This window comes from Carassius carassius, chromosome 11 (genome assembly GCF_963082965.1).
Source record: "Carassius carassius chromosome 11, fCarCar2.1, whole genome shotgun sequence".
Taxonomy (NCBI): domain Eukaryota; kingdom Metazoa; phylum Chordata; class Actinopteri; order Cypriniformes; family Cyprinidae; genus Carassius; species Carassius carassius.
Genome location: NC_081765.1, coordinates 25,059,866 through 25,078,204, shown reverse-complemented (window position 1 = coordinate 25,078,204; position 18,339 = coordinate 25,059,866). Strand labels below are relative to the sequence as shown.

Below are 18,339 nucleotides of genomic sequence, written 5' to 3'. Positions count from 1 at the left end.
CACAGAACCATTTTAGGCTACTCTGCAGGTTCAAGAAAAAGTCCTCCATAAAATATCTCAAAGTGTCTAAATTTGATATTATTTATTGTCCATATAATATTGTTACCAGTTTTTGTTTCATTCACTATTATTTATTTGTTTATTTATTTTCAACAATAGGGGGCGCCATTTAGTCTATCTCAGCCATCTCTGTCATTAACAGTGGGTAAATAAACAGTGCCAACTTATTACACAATAACATTTTTCATAACATTTTAATAACTAATTTAGGATGCAACTTTTCTTACTTTTTTCTGCCTTTACATTGTAGGACGTTTTTTTCTTCTTTAAAGTAATAACATTGACTATCATGAAATATCTCCAGCTGCATACCATATGATCAGTCCATGACATCATATCCCGTTCATCCCAGAGGGCGGAGTTTACGGGTAGCGACGTCATATCCTGTTAATTCGCAAGTCCTGACAGCAACTACAGCTTCAGAGAAACCACTGGGTGTATGACTTGGAAAGGCGATTAATGCGTTCCACAAGATAGCATAAGAGACTGTGGAGGACATAGTCACCGAGAGGTAATGTGCCTTTATTTATGCCCCAATTTATTAGTTTGTTTGTTTTTAAATTTTAGAAACGATCCACTCCAGCCCGAGCTTTTGTTACTGGTCGACAGGCAGTTATCACAAGTCCCTGTGGGCGTATTTACTCTGTGTAAAATGTTTAAACCAGTTGAATAAGGCTTAAAACCGTTATATTTTTTTCCCTGTATGGGTTATGGTAGTTCCACCCAGCCGACGGCTGATCTCGAGAGACGGGCGTTTTTGCGGATGTTATTTTCGAAGCTGGATGTGCTGCTTACAGCGTGTATGAATCAAAAATATAATAGGCACTTCAAGTGAATAAAGTACAGCATGAATTGTTCACTTTTTCAGCAAATAAAGTGTACTTAGATGCTTATACTTAAGGAAATATTGCTCATTAGCCCCACTTGGTCAATCAAATATCAGCCTGCATGACCGTTTCTGTTCAGTTTCTCTAGAGACCGTTAGAAGAATTGGAGCATGGCTGAGTGTCATTTAAACACTAAATACACATACATTTAAACATATATATAATGAAAATAATTGTGTTTTTGTTAAAAACAAAGCAAAAAAATGCTCAGTAAAGCTGTCATTCATTAAGTGGCTTAATGATTGGGACCAAATATTAGTTTGTGGTTATTGTTAGACTTCTTATCCTTACTTCCAGTAATTCCCTAATAATATATGATAGTAAATTACATACTGGTAAAATGGAGCACATGAAGGCAACTATGTACACTTTTCCATTTTAACCAAACATTTCAACTGTTTGCCATTATATTTAGACAGCACAATCCAGCTTTGAAATCTTTTTACTTTTACAATCCATTTTAGTTTATATTTAGTAATCCATCTTGTATTTTTACCAGGTATGTAAAGATGTACTTTTATATCTCTTTAGTAATTTGAAATATGGATTCAGATGTCCTTGTTACCCCCCACCCCTTGTCTCTAGGGTGTTTGTCCTTGTAATCCCCCCCACCCACCCTTTGTTTGGGTGTAACCTCAGTGCCAGTAGTGGCTGTGCCCTTACCACCTTCAGTTCGGGAGTTGTAAAGTCATGGGCCAGTTACATTCATTTATTATTATTTTTTACAGTATTGTAGAAGTATGATCAACTCCATGCATATTTTTTTAATTTTTTTAATTGATAGTGGTTTGATTTTTAGCTGGAAAGCTATAATGTACATATTATATACAGTACCATATTTTCAAAAGATTATGTATAAATCCTTTTGAACTGCGATAGAATAAAATAACAATTTCCCTTTCAGTTGATGAGGCCTGTGCAACAGGTTTTTAATTATCTTTTAGATGGCTTGCTTGCACCTGCATTGGCTAATTTATCATGAAAACAAGCAGGGTTCTGAGTTCAACGACACATTAATGACCTATCCAAAGCTTGTACCATTTAATTTATTTGCTGTACTCCATCTCCATTCCAGACATAATCTGCGTTTGGACATCTGAACTGATGTTTCCTCAAGTTAGCTAGCTCTGTAGTTACTATTTACTGGTTTGAAGTAGGGCTGCAACTAACAATTATTTTGATAATCGATTAATCTGCCGATTATTTTTACGATTAATCGGTTTATGTACTTATATTTTAGTTTTGCCCATTTTCCCCCAAGTAAATAAAAAATAAAGGGTATTTATCATTCAGCATAGATTTTTAAGAGATTTTAACCATTTTGCATTGTCATATCCTCATCAAAATATACCTGGAGTTGTTTAATTATGTGTTAGTAATCCTTTATCGAACTCTTCTGCAATCAAAACACTGACCCATACTCTAGCAAATTTCACAAGGAGATTTCAAATAATGTTTTCATCATGGCAGTCCTTAGAGCTCCTAAAGTAGTTTAACATCCTGAACAAAGCTTATTAAGGAATCTTTAAGAACCTATTTTCACGAAGAATAAGGATAAAACAGAATAAAATTGCAGTACACTGCATTTTATAATTTACTGGGAAACAGCTTTATAGCTTATGCTGTGAAATTGTAAACAATCCTTTCGAATAAAGTGCCAATGGCATGAAACCTGAATGGAACTCACATTTTAAAGTAAAATCCATCAGAAGGTTGTCCAGAAAAAAAAAAATCGGACACACACAAAAAACCTGCTGTGTGAAAAAGAGCAATGAATCCTTAGAAAAAAAGTGCATTTCAAATATCTTTAAACATTTACCTCTCTCATTCAGTCATAATTAAGCTGCAAGACTGAATTATGAACTGGTAAACGACAAACTGATCACAGAACATGTTTGTAAAGCTTTAAATGTTAACTGTTAAAAAGCAATGTTATCAGCTTTTACGACTAAACATTTGCAAACAACATTGTACTGGAGAATCTGCACAAATAAAAGTCTTAGGGGCTGTTCACATATCGTGCCTAAAAATCTGTGGAAAATGCTAGGCGCGCTGCTTTCTCCTCCTTTCCAAAGCGCTCGTGCAGAAGCGCCCCTGAGGCGTCTGCCTTTGCTAAGCAACCATGACCTGCTCTCTCCATGAAGACGCGGAAATTTCAGCAAAGGATAAATGGATTTGCAGCTCTAAAAATCGCTTGCAGTAGATCTGCTACTAAATTTATTTCAAAATGGCAATCCATATACAACTATGATTAGCTGTTCCTTCATCTTGGCTGAGCTTTCAGCGTTGTTACGGGAAAGGATGAAGCTGATTGGTTAGTTCTTGCACATGACCCGCGGTGCGCTTGCGGCTCTCTGAAAAGTTGAGATGTTTTTAACTCTATGCGGTGGGGACGCGCTTGGAAAAACGGGTGGCTCGCGTCCGCGTCGCTACATTGGAAATAACGAACTTGAGCGCGCAAAAGTCGCGATATGTGAATGCCCCTTAAACAGTTCAGTAGTGCAGAGTTTACAGGTTACTCTTCTTTTTTGAAGGCTCAAAGTAAAGTACTCCCACATCCTGCTGAATGCTGCTGAGACGCTTTTCGGGAAGCATGTGACATAAAACGAGGCCAGCTATTGGCTATTCGCTACTTCTCCTGCTGTACTGGCTGAGTAAAACCTCCGGTGGCTCATTACTGCCACACTTTGGTCACCTCAGATTTGAAATATGCACGAAATGAGCCGCTTACGGCAAATAAAAGTTATCTAGCAACTAATCGATGACTAAATTAGTTGACAACTATTTTAATAATCAATTTTAATCGATTAAATCGATTAGTTGTTTCAGCTCTAGTTTGAAGCTTTTCAGCTTTAATTTGTAAGTGATTCATTGTGTACCATATTGGTACTTGAGTGGTTTTCATTAGGTTTTGCAAATATTCTGAGTTTTTGATCCCTGTAGTCATACCTTATCATTAAAATCTATACACATGACTGCATGCTCACTTATAGGTGGTTGACATTTCACATTTGCTGAGCTCTCTGGTGTACACATTTTAACATGCAAAGAGTGCAAATTATTTGACATTTTATATCTGTATTTCATGAAACACATTTGCCAGTAGGTCTCTCTCAGAGATAGTTTCTCTGATTGCCCCCTAAACTGCAAAGTTTTGACCTGACAAACAAGCTCAAGTGTCAGTTTAAAAAGAGTGTCATTGCAAAAATTGCAAATTTTATAATATTCATATGACAAAATTAATCAAAAAGGAGGATATATCTGCTTTTTTGTTGATGAAAGGGTACTTGAGGCTCACTAATGATGATGAGAATACAAAAAAGGTTAGAAAAAGACTAGATTAGAATTTGAGAATGACTGTGTAGTAAGCATACATGCTGTATATTTTGTCAGTAATCTCAGTCAGATGCTTTTACAAAGTTCCTCAACCAGATATCTAACTATAACAGTAAACTCGTGTATCTACTCAGTTTATAATAGGATCAAGTTTTAAACTTATTAGGATTAAACCTAATTCTAGAAGACTAAGCATACATTCCCAATAAACATCATAAAATGCTCCAGATGTCATGTTGATGTGTAAATAATTTACCCTGTTGGTGTAAAATTTCATCAGATTACTGGGAATATAGGCAGAAATGTTGAATCATTCATTTTATGCCCATCTTTTTTTTTTAAATTATACGAGCATGCATTATGCCTCGTTGTCATATTGTGTTGAAATACCATCTTTGCATGTTTATAGGGCTGGGTATTGCCAAATACCTCAATACCTTTGTGTATTTTGGGAGTGCAATAAACCACCAAACCATGTGATTTGTTGCTTCTTCGCCACGGTAAGAAAAAATCCCATACCGTCACAGCCCTAGTAACTACAGGTATAGATTTCTTATTCATGTTACACCTTAATGTTTTAGAGCTTTTTCCTGAAAAATTTCCTCTCTGCTAGTCATTGCTCTTTGAGGTCAATAAGGGTACTTTTTGACGAGAGATACACATCAACCCGGCCAAGTTTATGAATGTCAACGGTTTCCCTCAGATTTGTTTCTCTTTTGCCAGGCCTTGTGATCTGACTGAAAAAAAATCAACCCTTAGAAAAAAAGGTCAAGTTCTGCTTTTTATTACAGGCCGTTTCATACCAGCATCATTAGTATGTTCTGTGCACTTCCTCGTATAGGCAAAAGGTGCTGATTTAATACAGGCCCCAACACGATAGCAGATTCTGTTCAGCAAAATGTTCATTTTTGGTTGAGATTTAGTTTTCGACTGCACACTTTTTCTTATAGAAACTTTTTATTCTGGAATAATAGTCTGATATTCTTAATGTTACTATCATCATTCACTTTATAATTCATTATTTTTAATAATGCTCACATGAACTAGGGCCATGAACTAGTCATACCAGTGGGGAATGTGGAGCCAGAAATGAGTTCAGTAATTTGTCTCTTGGTTTTGACTGTGCTCCTAAACACTCCCACTTGGGATGTTTCTCTTGCCCTGCATACCCCTTGAGAACCCAAATGGAGTCTGTATCTCTGGGAATGTGATTTAAAAGGGTTTGAGATAAACGGGGGCCTGCTTAAATCCATCTTTTATAAAGTGTGTGATGGGATCAGCTACATTGAGGTCTTTGTCAGTGGTTTCTTTTAAAACTCTTTGCTGCTTTCCTCTTTAAACTTAACATATTATTGCTTATAATTAGAGGTCAGTGAGTAATGCATTTTGCCCATAATTAGAAAAAATCTTAATAATCTCAATTACCGCCGAATGCCTTTCAACGTTTGCTCATTAACAATACCTTAAGGATAACGTTCATCAGTTCTCACAGTTTTCTAAAATTCCTGTTCACCCGTTGATTGCATAAGGATTTATCTGTAATTTATTTGAATGGAAAATTCTTTGTCTGTCTAACACTTAAACAGATTATTTTCCCTCCCTGTAAATGAAATGGAGAGATACTTGGGATGGTATATTTAACTTGCTCTGGAGAATGTTTTCGCAGTGTTGACATCAATTCAACCTTTCCCACAGAGCAGGGAGCAGCAGCATGTTGGAAATTATTTAATATTGGGGATAGAGGTCTTCACGGGTCCAAAAATTCGTGCCCGAACCCGAAAGAGACCCGTAATGTACTACACCGAACCGACCCGGACCCGTCTAATATTTCAAAAACTGGACCCGGACCCGTGTAGATCCGAGAAATGCCTACCAGGACCCGACCCGGACCCGTATATTATTTAAAATCTGGACCCGAACCCGCCGGGAAGACACAGACCCGACTGGACCCGACGTTCACATATTCCACCTTAAATTACTATTACAAGTCAATAAACCTGTTGCGAAAAATAAAGCTTTTTGTCTTACCTAATTTAAAGAGGCGTAGTATCTCTTCCTTGTACCTGCCTGTGATGCATTAATCCTCCGACAAGAAAGTTATTCATGTTATTCCTCTCGTTATTCCAAGTCCAAGCTGAATCCACTCATTATTTCAGCTTAAAAATCCACTTGATGTCACGGTGACGGATGACAAATCCTACTGTGCACATGTACATTCTGACTCGAGTTAACTCGCATAATAACTTCGACTCTTTGCCCTTTTGAACTATAATAACGATAGCTCGTACAATGCCATGGCTGCTGACGTTATTTATTTGCTATCATCTGATCTCTGTGCTCTCTGCTCTGCATCGAGTCTGAATCTAACCACTAAAACTTTAAGATTAAACGGTTTATTTATAATATTATAAAAATGGGAGAAAATGTAAAACGCGGTTTGGCGGTCGAAGTGTCCCTCACTGGTTGCCATATAAACATGAAACGCGATCGAGACTGCACATGCGTGCTAGCTGTATCAACCTAAAATGCTTTAACGCAATTTGAGCGTCATAGAAAACATTAATGTGACAGTTCACCTCAGATTGTGTTGCTGATTTGAAATATATTAAATATGAGTGTGTCAAGTCTTTAAGCATTAATACCGTGCGCGCTCTGCTTCTAAAAGCAGAGAGAGAGAGAGAGAGATCGATCACTTTTTTTGGCTCACTCTTTTCTTTTCCTAATTTTACAAGTTGCAAGTTACAAAAAACACAAGCAGTCTTTGATCACGGCCGGATGTTCTCCGAGTCCGATGATTCCGATCGCACGGGTATTACACACAATGTTAAACAGACCCGGGACCCGAGGTAATAGTTTCGGACCCGACCCGGACCCGGCTGATGATTTAAAATATAGACCCGAACCCGTACGGGTCCCGGGTCGGGTCCGGGGTCGACGGGTCTCGGGTGCACTGTGAAGACCTCTAATTGGGGAAAATTGGGCATGATATAAAATGTTCACTTTTCAGAGAATATCGGGGCTACTTTTGCTTGTTTATTCATATTAGTGAAAATACTATTAGGCAGCTGTGTGTAAAAAGATTGTGCATTGGTGTTCAGCTTCCAATCTGCAGTTTGGATAACAACATGGCTGTAAGGACCCAGTTCATCACCACTGCCTTTATATATCTGAATGAAGCCTCTGTGTCCCAGCTCTAGATGGTTAGTATTCAACAGAGATGCTCACCTTGAGTGTAAGGGAGAAACAAGCTCCTCAGACAGCAGGTCCTTTGCTTTCTTGCACAGACAGTGCACATTTTTGCAGTTTAGTTGATTCATAACTGATCCAATCTAGAAAAATATGAAAGGCAAGACTGGTGGCTGTCAATGCAATGTGTCAGTACAGCATAGACATCATACTGTAATTAGGCATTCAGGAAGTTCACTTAAATCATATTCTGTGTATTATTAATCCTTATAGTGTGCAGTCTTTTTAAATTTTGTAATATAGGCATAGATCTGGGTTGGGCAGTCATGTTTAGAGGAAAGTGAGTGGTGCAATGGTGTAATGACATTAAAACTAATTTTTTTTTTTTTTTCGAAAACACACTGTCCATATGTGTCCATATACCAACCAGGGATCACTGTTAGGACCAGAACAAGAATGCCATTTTCCATTAGTTTCTCTACTATAGGGCTGCAACTAACGATTATTTTGATAATCGATTAATCTGTCGATTATTTTTTACGATTAATCGGTTTATGTACTTATATTTTAGTTTTTTCCATTTTTCCCCCAAAGTAAATTATTAATAAAGGGTCTTTATCATTCAGCATAGATTTTTAAGAGATTTTAATAATTTTGCATTGTCATATCCTCATCACAAATATACCTGGAGTTGTTTTATTATGTGTTAGTGATCCCTTGTCAAACTCTTCTGCAATCAAAACACTGACCCATACTCTATCAAATTTCACAAGGAGATTTCAAATAATGTTTTCACCATGGCAGTCCTTAGAGCTCCTAAAGTAGTTTAACATCCCGAACAAAGCTTATTAAGGAATCTTTCAGAACATATTTTCATGAAGAATAAGGATAAAACAGAATAAGATTGCAGTGCATTGTATTTGATTATTTACTGGGAAACAGCTTTATAGCTTATGCTGTGAAATTGTAAACAATCCTTCGAATAAAGTGCCAATGGCATGAAACCTGAATGGAACTCACAATTTAAAGTAAAATCCATCAGAAGGTTGTCCAGAAAAAACGGACACACAAAAAACCTGCTGTGTGAAAAAGAGCAGTGAATACTTAGAAAAAAAAAGTGCATTTCAAATATCTTTAAACATTTACCTCTCTCATTCAGTCATAATTAGGCTGCACGACTGAATTATGAACTGGTAAACGACAAACTGATCACAGAACATGTTTGTAAAGCTTTAAATGTTAACTGTTAAAAAGCAATGTTATCAGCTTTTACAACTAAACATTTGCAAACAACATTGTACTGGAGAATCTGCACAAATAAAAGGCTTAGGGGCCATTCACATATCGCGCCTAAAACGCTAGGCGCACCCATAGACTGTGCGCACCGCTTTCTCCTCCTTTCCAAAGCGCTCGTGCAGAAGCGCCCCTGAGGCGTCTGCCTTTGCTAAGCAACCATGACGTGCTCTCTCCTTGAAGACGCGGAAATTTCAGCAAAGGATAAATGGATTTGCAGCTCTAAAAATCGCTTGCAGTAGCTCTGCTACTAAATTTATTTCAAAATGGGAATCCATATACAGCTATGATCAGCTGTTCCTTCATCTTGGCTGAGCTTTTAACGTTGTTACGGGAAAGGATGAAGCTGATTATTTAGTTCTTGTCACATGACCCGCGGTGCGCTTGCTGCATTCTGAAAAGTTGAAATGTTTTTAACTCGATGCGGTGTGCACGCGCCTGGAAAAACGGGTGCGTCGCGACCGCGTCGCTTCCATTATGGGCGCGCATACTGCGCGCCTACATTGGAAATAACGAACATGAGCGCGCAAAAGACGCGATATGTGAACGGTCCCTTAAACAGTTCAGTAGTGCAGAGTTTACAGGTTAATCTTCTTTTTTGAAGGCTCAAAATAAAGTACTCCCACATCCTGCTGAATGCTGCAGAGACGCCGTTCGGGAAGCACGTGACATAAAACGAGGCCAGCTATTGGCTATTCGCTACTTCTCCTGTTGTACTGGCTGAGTAAATCCTCCGGTGGCTCATTACTGCCACACTTTGGTCACCGCAGATCTGAAATATGCACGAAATAAGCCGCTTACGGCAAATAAATTATTTAGCAACGAATCGATGACTAAATTAGTTGACAACTATTTTAATAATCGATTTTAATCGATTAAATCGATTCGTTGTTTCAGCTCTACTCTACTAGCATAATCGCACCCTTCTGTGAGGGCATGTGCTTTACATGAAAAATGGGCCCATGATGCAGTTTAGCAAGAAAGTCCCATGAATACTTCAGAGGAATTGCTCATATCAGTTGCTAGTGTATTATCATTTTACATTTCAAACTTATTAACAGCTTGCACTTACTGAAATGTATCATTCCCTTTGGAGTAGCAGTTTTATTTCAAGGTATGCTTCTACTCTCACTCATCAGAAAGATCTAAACCCATTGCTTTCTGCCTCTCACGTGTATAGAATAGGTAAAACACATTGTTTGTTTACCCATTCTTCACCAGTGCATTCCTGCAGAATTAATGATTATAACCTGCCTGACCTGGCTCATGATATTTATTTGTACTGTATTAGTTTCCCCGCTGTACATACTTTTTGCAGTACTCTAGGCTTAGGTGTCTGTTGCAGATGAGCTTATCTCTGCTGTCAGTTCCCAGCTGGCACTGGTCTCAAGGGTATGAGAGCGTACAGGAAAAGTATGCAGGGAAGCAAGCATACTATGTGGAAGGGGAGAGGGGGTATATGGAGCACTATCTGGCTTTGGCCTAGTTTTTCCCTCTGTTTTTCCCATTAATCTGGCAGGAAGTTCCAAACAAGCCTAGCTTAGTAAAAAAAAAAGTCATCTGGTTTCCTGTAGGTCAGATATTTCCTCTCGCACAGCATGTCAGAGGATCTATATGGATTTTTGTGTGTGTGTTTGTAGAACCCATTTTAGATTGACAACTTCATCTTAAACACATTTATAGCTGTTGAAAAGTTTATTCGGCAATATTTCTTGTTCAGCCGAGACTGTTTGCCTTTAGTACTAAAATACACTAGAAAAACTATTTTAAGCATTGTACTTTCAAAATATTGGGGTGAGTACTTTTTTTTTTTTTTTTTTTACATTGTTACAAAAATGTATGTAAAATATATGCTGTTCTTTTGAACTTTATTCATAAAAGAAATAATACTGAAAATAAATGTATCACATTTTCCACAAAACCATTAAGCAGTGCTGTTTTTATTATTATTATTATTATTATTATTATTATTATTAGTAGTATTAGTATTAGTATTATTTATATAATGTTGCTTGACAACCAACTCATCATATTATAATTATTTTTGAAAGATCATGTGACTGAAGACTGGCTGCTGAAAATTCAACTTAATCACAGGATTCACATTTTAAATTGAATAATATAGAAAATGTTACTTTAAATTGTGATAATATTTTAATATTACTGTTTAAGAGACTTCTTTCAAAAACATTTAGACATTTTATTTTACCATTATACAGTCCTAATAATTATATAAACCTCAGGGTCTGCCTCAGTTTTGTAAATGCCAACTTGCAAATACGCTTAGTTCAATCTTATTTAAGCTCAAATTGGTTTAATATTTAATGCAACAAAGCTGTGTTTTATCAGTAAGTGTGTTACCTGGGAAATTCACCAATGATGAAACACCATCAAAGTGGCAAACACAATTAAGTAGAACAATCACTTCCTTTTAGAAAAGATTATAAAACCTAAAAAAGGAACTACACAGAAGGAAGAAAAAAAGTCAGATAAATTCATTAGTATTTCTGTGTGCCTGTTATGTTATTCAGTCAAGTGTGAACTGCTAGTGCTCTAGGTATTACACACTACTTTTTTATGTTTGTGTAACTCCACAATAGTCTTATGATGGTGATAATTTAGCTTGTGCATTGTTTTGTTGGTTATCATCCAAATACTTTATCAGTTGATGAAGTGTGCCATATGAACTAATGCTGGCCTGGCCCTGACCCAATCATGGTCTCCTGCTCTGCTTTGCTCTGGCCTCCTGACATGTGCCATGATTGTCTCCAGCAGGCCTGCAATCAGAGAGGGTGAGGCCGAATAGGTCAGTTTGCCCCTCCACTCAAGCAGAGGGCATCATCCTCTCTTGTGTATGAAATCAGTGACCCTCTTCTAACCTGCCAACCATTTAAACAGCTAAAAATGAGAGAATCTGTGCTGCATGGGAATTGAATCCTCATTGATCTCTGCACTTCTCCCTCAGCTGTAGAGAGACTCACCAGCGACACTGCTGAATGCTCATTGCTTTCAGTGGCACGGATGCTCCACAGGCCCTGCTCACAGGGGTTTGGTGATGAACGAGTGTAGCAGAATGTGGACAGTACTGAGGGAAACCGAATGAATTCCACCAGTTGGGGCAGGAGGAGTGCCATCATTAATATTTCAGAAGCTGGTTGCCATCCGACTGTATTTAAGAAGCATGCATATGTAGGTCATATCTGCCATCATTTTACTGTTTAACCCAGTTTAACTGGCATTTTCTGTAATTGTGATGACATTGTGCATGTATTCCACTGTGTTGTCACTGCCTCGTCATTTGGATTTTACCAGTTACATTTTTACTTGGGCCATTTTCCCATAAAGTGCTGCTATCTGCAACCAGATGAAAGCCACTGACCTTTATTTATTTATTTGTTATATTAATTATTTATTTTCAGAAGTCTGGGGTCAATAGGAATCTTTTTTTTTTTTTACAAAATATTTATTTCAAATAAATACTATTCCTCTGAACTTTCTATATATATATATATATATATATATATATATATATATATATATATATATATATATATATATATATATATTTCCACAAAAATATTTAGCAGAACTATTTTCAACATTGATAATAAAAAAGTTACATGAGCAGCAAATCAGCATATTAGATTAATTTCTGAAGGATCATGTGACACTGAAAATTTTATATCTTCAACATAATCAATTGGAAGTTATTTTAAATTGTGATATTTCAAAATATTACTGTTTTTACTGTTTTTGTGATCAAATAGAGGATTTTGAGTGATTTCTTTAATTATCATGCTATTATCATACCCTGGTTTTTAGCGTGGTAAAAAAGTTCTACCCATTATATTCCTTTTTTCATACTGTCTTCCCCAGCATGACTGTATAAAAAAGGGACACCAAGCATCTTAAATTGACATCTTTAAATAAGGCTCTGTTAGCAGATTCTTGCGTCTTCCTGCACAGTGCCCCAGTTTCCTATTGAGGGATTTTTTGGGGGACCACCAGGAACAATAGCTGGAAGCAGTGGGTCATGTTCTTCTTTCCTCTGTTCAAGAATGCTAGTATGAACATTCTTCAGTGGTCTTCACATTATTCCCATATGGATGGTCTTATGAATCATAACACGATGCAGTATTAGCTCAACTGTTTGGATTTCAGACCTAACTAAGCCTAAATAAGTATTATCCTCATTAATCAGCCATAGTTCTCCAAAGGAAAAGCACTACATTAAAATGTTACTCGATACAGTGAGTATTGTATATCATTATATATGACACGATATACTTTGTACTCCAATGTAGGCCTACTTCCCAAATACATCATGGTATTGTATTTAAAGAATCCTTGGGAATTGTTTCTGACTTCTTTTTAGGTTACTGTAGTATGGATCACCCTCATAAATGGCCAAAAAAAAAAAAAGTGTAATGTGAGTTGCAAGAGGAAGCTTCCAAAATAACCAGTTTCCTCTAAGTCTTCTCCTCTTCCTATTACTAAGTCAAGTCAGCGCTATTTATATAGCACTTTATACAATATAGATTTTCAAAGCAGCTTTAAAATATTAAACAGGAAAGATGTGTTCTGATAATACAAGAGGGCAATAACAGTTTATCAGTTAAAGGCAGTTTATTGATTCAGTGATGTATTAGTGTTGAGCAAGAAAACCATTTTTTTATACTACGGTTCTTTGTGGTTATACCAATAACTTTCTTCATAATTTTCATTTATTTATAGTGACTAAAAACAGCGTTTATTTCGTGCACAACTTGAACAGACTACAACCGGTAAAGCTGTCAGCTGTGTGGATATTGGCAATATCGTTAATAATTCTCGTTTATAATCATTATTAATACGGGTTCTTAAGATCTTGTATGCTGTGTTCTGTTAATGCGTAAACCGCATTATCTGAAGCGCACTTGTCGTCCAGTAATCGCAAAAAGCTTTGTAACTTTTTATAATTATAGTATCAGCTCTAAAATGATTCTAAATTCATAAGGAAATAAAAACAATAAATCGTTTTGGTGCTCCTTAATGCGGCAGGCGCGATCGAGTTAATGCATCAGTTCAAGCAGCAAGTAACATTTAAACTTTCTCTTTACTACTATATTACATAATGAACATGAATTAACATCAAAAGGTATGTTATTTTATAAGAGAGCCTACAGTACAACTGTTCCAAACTGCGGAAAACGTGTAAAGCTGGTAAACATTGCAGTGTAATATACATTTTCCTCAGAATTACCCTTCGGTGTCCATAAGCTGATCAGTCAGCTAGAAAAAATAACCATAAAGAGGTGCATTTTGCTATATTTATGCGCTATTGCATTTTAATGTTTTACTTGTCTGATTCAACTCCTATAAAAATGCATTTTACTGATTAAGAAAAACAGGCTGAAAGTGAAAATAGGTTTTTTTTTTTAAAGAACCATTTTTGGTCACAAAGAACCTTTTGTGAAACGTGTATTACAACATTTCCAGGATGCAAACTACACTAAGAGGCCAAGTGATGTTTATGGTCCATGATATTGGTACATATAATGAACATTTCTTTGTGACTGCATATTACAAGTGGGAAAAGACATTTAGTTCCCACTTTAAGCAAACCTTAGTTCCCAGGTCATCTACACGATGGATTAAAATGCGGATAAAGTCAAGAAAATATGAGACATAAACACATGACAGTATGATTAAAATGTTAAAATGTAAAATAATAATAATACAAATAAATAATAAACTAATAAAATAAATTGCATTTTATTTGGTGCCGAAGTTTTTTCTTACAGGGGCCAATGGCTCCTTACTCTATTTATTTGTTTGGAGCCCTGTCCATGATGCAAATGAAAGTTCAACTGCACTCCTGTGCTTGTGTTGATGGTTCAGCCTCTCTATAATTATTTTGTTTCTCTACAGGTGGTGCCAGCTTGTCTGTGGGTGTACCTGAGGAAGGCAGTTAGATATGGCAGCCAATAAGAGTAAGGGTCAGAGCTCCCTCACGCTGCACAAGGTCATTATGGTGGGCAGTGGAGGCGTAGGAAAGTCTGCTCTTACCCTTCAGTTTATGTATGATGAGGTAAGTCAACAGACCAAAATCTGTCAGATTTCTATTTATTATTTTTATATGGAGGCTTTACTAACCCTATAAGAAAAAAAAAGTGTGTTGCTTGCTAGTCTTCAGGATGCATTGCCTTGTTTTATTTAACAGTGATTGTTCCTATTTTCTGTCCCTCAGTTTGTTGAAGATTATGAGCCCACAAAGGCTGACAGCTACAGGAAGAAAGTGGTGTTGGATGGAGAAGAGGTGCAGATTGACATTTTGGATACAGCTGGGCAAGAAGACTATGCGGCCATCCGAGACAATTATTTCCGTAGCGGAGAGGGTTTCCTGTTGGTGTTCTCCATAACAGAGCATGAGTCCTTCACTGCCACAGCAGAATTCAGGTCTGTGGTATTGCACTATTCTAGCTACTTGACTCATAAACTTGTACAATCAGAAAATGTAATTTCCCATTGTGACTTCGTATAGTCGGATCAGTCAGCATTAAATGTATCCGTGTGTTTACAGGGAGCAGATCCTGCGGGTTAAAGCTGAGGAGGATAAGATTCCACTGCTTTTGGTTGGAAATAAGTCGGACCTTGAGGATCGGAGGCAGGTTTCAGTGGACGAGGCCAGAGGAAAAGCAGAAGAGTGTGGTGTGCAGTATGTAGAGACTTCTGCCAAGACACGGGCCAATGTGGACAAGGTAATATTTTTGCCTAAATTTTTTATTTAGATCCTAGAAAGATATAGATCAGGGATCAGCAATCTTTTCGGCATGACGTGCCATTTTTTATTTTTATGGTTAACCACTGTGCCAACACAGCCCCCCCCCACACCCCGATATAATTCTGTATTTAAACGGTACATACACAATTTTTTATTATACGATAAAAAAAGTTTTTTTAACGTTTAATCAACGTTAATGCACTGCTTTAATTGGTGAACGTGCACACACAGACACACACACAACACACACCACTCGCACACAGAGATCTGAGATCGTGCTGTGCAAAAAGTAGCATTCAGAAGCTCATAAACCTATGAGTGTTGTCACGCTACTTTTATTAATCGATACTGAATCGCTACATTATATTTCTCAACAACAAAGGGGCAAAATCGCTTCATTGTCTGCAGAGAGAGACAATTTACCCCCCCCCCCCCACTTTCTTTCTCTCAAAATGGCCATATTTCAGAAAATTTTTCATCACTGGATATAGCTTTAGGTCATTTAACATTTCTATGGTAAAATGTATTATTAAAAGTTGACTAATGTTAATTGATTTGCAGCTTCATCTTACCTCACTCTCTTTAACGTTAAACTGACGCTTCGCGCTCTGCTTCTGTGAACGGTAAACCCCGCCTACTTTGATCTGATTGGCCATCTCAGTCATTTTGACATTGACGAGTGCTGTTAGACCGAGGCTTTGATCTGAAGCACCTAGTATGTGCAGTGTTTGCACGTGCATCCATGCAAGGTAATTCTCACACTTTAATAGTATTTGTAGCTCCTAACAGGCTGTGTGACTATGAGAAGTTATTACATCAAACTGTACGTCATTATACAGTTTTCCTTATTGCTTGCGTGCCAGCGATTATCCCTCTGCGTGCCACTGTTGGCACGCGTGCCGTAGGTTGCCAACCCCTGATATAGATAGTCAGTCAGTCAGTCAGTTAGTAAATGATATTGGTTTATGATATATGATAAATGATATATGATTTTGGTTATATTTTGGTTATACTTGCACAGAAATTGTTCCATTGCAGCACATAACCATACTTGCTTTTATAAAACGCATCTCGTCTGTATTGTGGAATGATGGATTCCTTGATTACTGCATGCTGATAGTGGCTACAGTTTATTAAATGTAGCAGAATCCAGTTTTGGAATGTTTTCTGTGAAATACAGTTTCTGATGGAAGAATTTTATCAATATGTGCAAAATGTGCATTACAATTTTTTTTTCCTTTAATTCTACATGGTTGACATTTTGTTTTTATATCACAGTATAGTTGCGGTTTCCTGTTTTGTTCAGTTGCAATAAATTTTTTTGTTAACATTTTTTGCTGCTTGTATTCATTTGTTAAAAACAGTAAAATTTTTTTTGATTCGTTAAGGGAGATTTGAGCTGGGAAACAGAAATAGTCTCTTTTTTTTTTTCTGCTTTGGTTTTTATTCACTATACTGAGCATTAATGAACCCTTTGTTTTTCCAAAGGTATTTTTTGATCTAATGAGGGAAGTCCGTGCTAAAAAGATGTCAGAAAATAAGGACAAAAACGGGAAGGGAAAAAATAAGAAGAATAAGAAGAGCTTCAAAGAGCGATGCTGTTTACTTTGAACTACACTTGGACTTTTCCAAACCAAATCTACTTGCAACTCTATGGGGAAACTCCATCAGAGCCCCTTTTCTTTATTAAAATCATCACTTGATTAGTAAGGTTTTGTACTGGTCAAGGTAAGCCTTTATCACAGTCTTTCATTCTCTTAGTTAATTTCAAATAACTAGAATAAGAATGAATGGTATGGATACTTTTTTAATAGACGATGACCACTATATGGCTACTGGTGGATGACTGTGGCACTTCAGGATTTCGTAAAATGTAGTTGGCCAACATGTGCCCGACACTAACTTTATTGCTCTGTAATTTATCTTTCCCTGACAGTTGTGAGTAGAAATGCTCTTTAGTAGGCAATTTTATCTCTTTATTTTTTATTTCAAGCCTTTTTAGTATTTTTGTGTTAGGTTTTTTAAAATCTAACCATTTTATTTCAACATCTGTCGACGCCATCAATGCATTGAGATCAAGAAATGTTTTTGTAGATCAAGTAGTACTGTGGTTTTAGACGCCATTGAAAAGCACACGTGGTATTAAGGACGGGGTGCAGAAGCATGGGTTAATAGTGCCACCTGGTGGTTCATAATATATCTTTTCATGAAGTCCTCATGCCTAACGTCAAGTTACTAATCTCTGTGAACTGATCTGCCTTTGTTTTCGTGTTTTATTGAAATATTTTTGTAGGACTTGTTACATTTCCGTCTTATGAGAAGAATGTATTCGTTGTGTAAATGTGCCAACAAGCACCATGACTAAAACAACCTTGCTGCATTTTCAAACTAGACATTTTTATTGTGTTTGTTTAGCACTCTGACCTTGGAGCTGTGGTTTCACCAGTAATTTAAAACTGCTCTTTTATATGAATATCACCTAACCCAGACTACAATTTGTATTGTGGTTTCCACTGGCTTTTAGAAGAAAAACTTCAATCCATGTTGCCAAATAAACTTTTTTTTTTTCTCCTTTGTATCACTTGGTTTTCACTTCTAGAATTGAATGAATGTGAACAATTGGTACCTCACATGGAAATAATTTCTATAAAATATTTTTTTTAATATCAGAATTTGCCATACCCTGTATTAAGTTAATAAAGCAGTTTTTTTCCCTTAGGATAATAGAGTGTGGAACTCCTATTGTAACTTTTATATACAGTTAACTTTATGTATTTTAAAAATAGTATTCTTTTATATTTGTTTTTATTTTAT

The 18,339-nt window shown here is 36.7% G+C and overlaps 1 protein-coding gene across 1 annotated transcript; it reads left to right on the top strand.

The window, feature by feature from the left end:
• Positions 1-460: 460 nt before the first annotated feature.
• On the top strand, positions 461-18,003 carry LOC132153078 (ras-related protein Ral-B-like). Its single transcript, XM_059562257.1, has 5 exons — positions 461-571; positions 14,673-14,832; positions 14,992-15,200; positions 15,325-15,502; positions 17,014-18,003. Exons 2-5 carry the CDS (start codon positions 14,719-14,721, stop codon positions 17,134-17,136), a joined length of 624 nt encoding a protein of 207 aa, XP_059418240.1. The 5' UTR covers positions 461-571; positions 14,673-14,718; the 3' UTR covers positions 17,137-18,003.
• The last annotated feature ends 336 nt before the right edge of the window (positions 18,004-18,339 follow it).

What these genes read in the sequence shown, in the direction of transcription:
- LOC132153078 (XM_059562257.1), top strand. Translation starts at nt 14,719, where the DNA reads ATGGCAGCCAATAAGAGTAAGGGTCAGAGCTCCCTCACGCTGCACAAG. An exon ending in TTCAGTTTATGTATGATGAG is followed by an intron (nt 14,833 to 14,991) that starts GTAAGTCAACAG and finishes TCTGTCCCTCAG; the next exon opens with TTTGTTGAAGATTATGAGCC. An exon ending in ACTGCCACAGCAGAATTCAG is followed by an intron (nt 15,201 to 15,324) that starts GTCTGTGGTATT and finishes GTGTGTTTACAG; the next exon opens with GGAGCAGATCCTGCGGGTTA.